This window comes from Eriocheir sinensis, chromosome 23 (genome assembly GCF_024679095.1).
Source record: "Eriocheir sinensis breed Jianghai 21 chromosome 23, ASM2467909v1, whole genome shotgun sequence".
NCBI lineage: Eukaryota > Metazoa > Arthropoda > Malacostraca > Decapoda > Varunidae > Eriocheir > Eriocheir sinensis.
The window spans coordinates 5,457,774-5,462,631 of record NC_066531.1 but is presented as its reverse complement, the minus strand read 5'-3'; the positions used below and the strand labels follow the sequence as shown (position 1 = coordinate 5,462,631).

Here is a 4,858-nt window from a genome sequence, read left to right as displayed (position 1 = left end):
TCAGAACCGTTAAGCCCTCAGCGCTTAAGTTTACTCAAGATGTTATCCAGGATGTGAGCAGTGGACAAAGAAGTGTGAGAGGCGCTTTAAAGAAAAGAGGTATTGAAGCCTTAAGTGACGTAGGTGCTAGAATTATTAAAGGAGGAAAAAAAGAGTTACTTGAAACAAGAAGAAAAAAATTAATAAAAGGAAAAGTGGTTGCAAGAGAAAGAACAGCGATGTGTTTGATATAATTTAGTAATGTGGAGGTGTGGTGGACACTCATGAAAAAAAAAAAAAGGGGGGATGGGAACATTCTAACCCGCGCGCGCGTTGGCTTGCCATTTTTATTTAGCGAGTGGTCTCTTATCAAGTTAACATGTCGCCCGCACCCGCGACCAGTGTCTCCATTAGTGTATAGCGAGCGACGAAAGCGACAACAGCATGGCCTCCGCCGCTCCCTCCGTTCCGATTTCTGATTATGCGCTCAGTGTAGTTGACGAATTCCCTAGAATCAACAGACAACGCCAGGTTGAGAGTTCTATTGCGTCTAAAACTCTTGTCGACATTTTACCTGTAAATTTGTCCAGCCACGCCCGGTTAAAAGATAAGTACCTAGAGTTCCGCGTGCCGGGGGTGAAGGGGGCATTTATCGATCTTGCTAAATTAATTCTTGAGTTGAAATTAAGTGTCACTCAAGCTTATGGACAAACAAAAGTCGAGGAGGCTGTCAATGTCGAATTCTGCAATGGCACTGCTAATACCATGTTCAAATCAATTCAGGTGTATGTAGGCGATCAAATGGTTGAAAGTAACCCATACTTTAATTACTGGTCATTCCTAAAAATGCTCACCACCTTCTCCACGTTAAAACTCAAATCATTCGGAGAAATAGGAAACCTCCTCAAAGATAACATGTCGGGTGGAGCAGGCGTAGCTGAAACCTATGACGCCGCATACTTCACTAGCCTTGGGAGCAAATACAAGAGACATTTAAAAGATATCAAAGATCACGGTCTTCATCTCACCTTCCCATTAATGTCGGACATTACTTCTTGTGATCAGTATTTATGCGACGACATCCCATTGAGAATAAGGCTTGAGTTAGCTAACGAAGCTTGGTATTTGAACACTGACGGCGATGGGAGTGCTGTGCGTGCCCATATTGATTTTGCTAAACTTTGGGTCACCAGACTCCAACCCTATCCGTCAGCATTGCTTGCATTAAATAAAGAATTAGAGACAGGAAAAATAACGCGTACAATATTTAACAAGACGTTATATAAATCTCTGGTTCTCGGCAAACAGCAGACAAGTATTGTCTGTGACCAACCGTGGGGAAATGTCATTCCAGAGCGTTTATATATCGTTATGGCTGACATGGGGGCCTTTTCGGGTGTATATAATAAAAATGTATTTCAAGAATGCTGATTTGTCTGAACTAACAGTCTCTGTCAATGGTATGAATATGTATAAAAATACGGTTTCTTTTCCCCACGAGTGTACGCGAGTCTATTATGATATTTTAGATAGTTTAGGAGTAGAAAATGACACTTTGCTTGATTACGATAGCTTTAGGAAAGGAAGGACAGTGTTTGTTTTTAGTTTGTTACCGGAAGACATACTAGGCACAGTGCCTCTTGAACACAGTGGAAACTTACGCATAAGTCTTCAGCTTAAAAAAGGCTTGGATGAAAATTTAGTAATTATCTGTTTTGGGGATACAAAGGGAGTGTTGTCAATCAACTCGGAGAGGCACGTGTCTTGCGACACTAGAGCATAATGAATAATCAACAAATTATGAAAGCTCTACAAGGAAGACTTTATCACAATAATATATATTTATTAGGCTGTCTTCCCGCTGACGATGTAGCGAAATTAAATCTAAGGAGTGAGTCAGACAAGCCCATTGTCTTTATTGCTAATGTGTTAGGCGCGTCGCAAGCTTCGAAAATGGGTCACTGGGTGGTGTTCTATGTTAGTGATAAGTGTATATATTTCTTCGACACATACGCCCTGACCCCATCATTATATTCTAAGTACTTTCGAAGTTTCTTAAATAAGCATAAAGATTATCCTGTTTTTAAACTTGCCGCAAGATTACAGTCGGACAAAACTCTGGTGTGTGGCGTGTATTGCATTCAATTCGTATACTTATGTAATAAAATAGGCTTAGAGAGGACTAGTCAGTTTTTGAAAGATAATTATGATTTTTTGAAGAATGACAGAAAGGTGTTAACATATGCTTATAGAATGTTTAAAATGCCCCCATGTATAAAAACATTTTGTCAATCTAGTCAAGGACTGACTTACAAGCATTGTATTTCTAAGATATGTGGCTAACTTATTAAATGTTACATGATAATAATGTGTATGTGTGTGTAAAAAATGTAGAGAAGTAGCATGTAGCTTATTCATTTATGGCGTGTGTGTGTGTGCAATTATATGTAGTTATTAAGAACAGGATTCTGTTTTTTTTTTCGTGCGACGTGACCGGGTGGGCGTGAGTTTGTTCACGCTTTCCTATTGTTCGGAAGAAGAATGGCTTGTGGTTTTGGGCATGTGCGCGCGTGTTTGCATACATGCGTGGGCGTGTCCCCTATAACCTGGGGTAGCCTCGGAAGAAGAAAAGGCTTGTGGTAGTGTGCGCATATGCCCCAAATAACCCCGGGTAGCTTAGTCAGTCCCCTAACGTTGCGAGAGGAGCGTCATGGAGGAAGTCTTCGCCGTCATGAACTTACAACAACAACAACAACAACAGCCCCACGCTGCCGCTGCAACTCTTCATGCTGACGATGTTGACGATCAGATAATGGGTCAAGCCGCATTAGAAGTTGAAGCCATGGATAACACATCCCAAGCTGAAGCCGTGGATAACACATCACATCCCAGAAACGGAGGTGAGATATCCGCCTCTTGTATTTTTTTTTTTCTGCGCGCACAAGCGCTGGTGTGTGTGTATTTCTTATTCATTGTGTTTAAAAAAAATATATATATATTTCTTGTCATTTCAGCGGATGTTGGTGGTGGTGAGGTGGGGGATGTTCCAGAAACTCCCAAGTCTACCGGTGAACACATCACGGGCGAGTCATTGGGCAACAACAACAACAACCGCGGCGCGTTGGGAGGTGTCGGTAAAATGGGGCGGCGTGTGCTGAGGGAAGGACTTCTGCGACTTCTGAAGGATGTGATACCTCCATTACCAGTGTCTCATCTGAAGAACGACCCACCGGCCAGCGTAACGCATAGTAAGTATTTTTTTATTCTTACAAGAGAGAGAGAGAGAGAGAGAGAGAGAGAGAGAGAGAGAGAGAGAGAGAGAGAGATTGATTTTTTTTGTCTAATAATGTTTCTCTATCTTTTCATAAGTCCACGGCAACAACAACAGACACGCTTCGGTGATGGTGTGTCTTGACTCTCCGTCGGGCGCTGAATCGCGAGAGCGGCGGCGAAGTCGTCTGCAGCAAAAAGATCATGAAATGCGTCAATCACGACTGGAAAAAAAAATGCAGCATATGGCGGGAGTGTTGCGGCAGCTCCAGCAGCAGGGGCATAGCGAGCAGCAAGAGACGCACCAGAGACGACAAGATCGCTACCAGGGACAAGAACGGCGGCGAAGAATGACAAAGAATAATTTGCCGAAGCAGCAAGAACACCGGGACCCAAGACTGTCTCAGAAGAGGCTCCACAAAGTTGGGAGAAAAAAACTTCAGGTGGCCAAACGTGAGGCGGGTCTCTTCTCCTCAGCAGCGGCGTACGGTCGGGGAAAACCAATGAAAAAAAATCTCTCTGTGACCAAGAAACTCGTCTTTGAAGACCCACCAGCGCGGCGTGCAGCAGCTGCGGCCGCTGAAGAAAATCTCGCGCCACAACCGGGCCCTTCCAATGCGGCTTGTGCGGACGAAACAAATGAAAGCTTCTCAAGCACTGACCTTCCTTCAGCTTTCAATTCTTTGAATTTTTCTCGTAGCATGGACGTGAATAATATTATAAATGTTCTTGATGAGACTCCTATATTTAGTGCTTAACAATCATTTTTTTTATATATGTACTCGCTCTGTGTGTATTATTTTTTATATATATGTACTTGTGTTGTGTATTTTTTTTCTTCATTTGTATTATGTACTCGTGTTGTCATCCTTTTATGGGCTGTCTTTGGGCATGTACGACATAAGTTTGTAATATGTCTCTTTCAATTAGGATTTATTTTGGGGGAGGGAAAAATAAAAGGGTAGGATGGGTGGGTTTCCATTGTATTTCTTTGAGCCTGTATGGTGTGAGTTTGTAATATGTCTTTTTTTTTTAATGGCGATTGTGTGTTTTTATTTTTAGGCTTAGCATGTATTTAGTCTGGATTAATGAAAGAACAAATTAGCCTGGATTAAGAAAGAACAAATAAAATAGACAAGATTAAGGTAATATAATAACTTGTCATACCATTTTTTTTCCACTATATTTCAATATAAATGTATAAAATCTACTTTTCCCGTTCCTACCCCCTCACTGAAAAGACAATCGATATAACTCCAGTCAATATGAAAATCAACAGTAACACACACACACACACACACACACACACACACACACACACACACACACACACACACGCATATGCTGGCAAACTGAAAAAATCAATAGCGGGTAGAGGGAGAGGGAGGGGTAATGGTACCCTCAGACTGACCATCAAGTCACCGCTCGCGAGGGGTGGGGAATAGAGGGGGACACGCACACACATGCTGGCAAACTGGAAAAAAAAAATCAATAGCGGGAGGGGAAGAGGGAGAGGGAGGGGGAAAGGTAGCCACAGGCCTCCGCCCAACAAGTCACCGCTCGCGCTAACCGATCCCCGGCAGGAGGGTGACGCCCAGGCACGGTGCGA

The 4,858-nt window shown here is 42.7% G+C and overlaps 1 protein-coding gene across 1 annotated transcript; it reads left to right on the top strand.

The window, feature by feature from the left end:
* The first annotated feature begins 535 nt into the window (after positions 1-535).
* On the top strand, positions 536-4,258 carry LOC127002608 (uncharacterized). Its single transcript, XM_050868686.1, has 3 exons — positions 536-2,879; positions 2,994-3,227; positions 3,349-4,258. Exons 1-3 carry the CDS (start codon positions 2,690-2,692, stop codon positions 4,005-4,007), a joined length of 1,083 nt encoding a protein of 360 aa, XP_050724643.1. The 5' UTR covers positions 536-2,689; the 3' UTR covers positions 4,008-4,258.
* The last annotated feature ends 600 nt before the right edge of the window (positions 4,259-4,858 follow it).

Excerpts from the sequence above, each read along its gene's own strand:
- LOC127002608 (XM_050868686.1), top strand. The coding sequence starts at position 2,690 with ATGGAGGAAGTCTTCGCCGTCATGAACTTACAACAACAACAACAACAA. Across the intron at positions 2,880-2,993 it reads ATCACATCCCAGAAACGGAG|CGGATGTTGGTGGTGGTGAG; the intron begins GTGAGATATCCG and ends TTGTCATTTCAG. Across the intron at positions 3,228-3,348 it reads ACCGGCCAGCGTAACGCATA|TCCACGGCAACAACAACAGA; the intron begins GTAAGTATTTTT and ends TCTTTTCATAAG.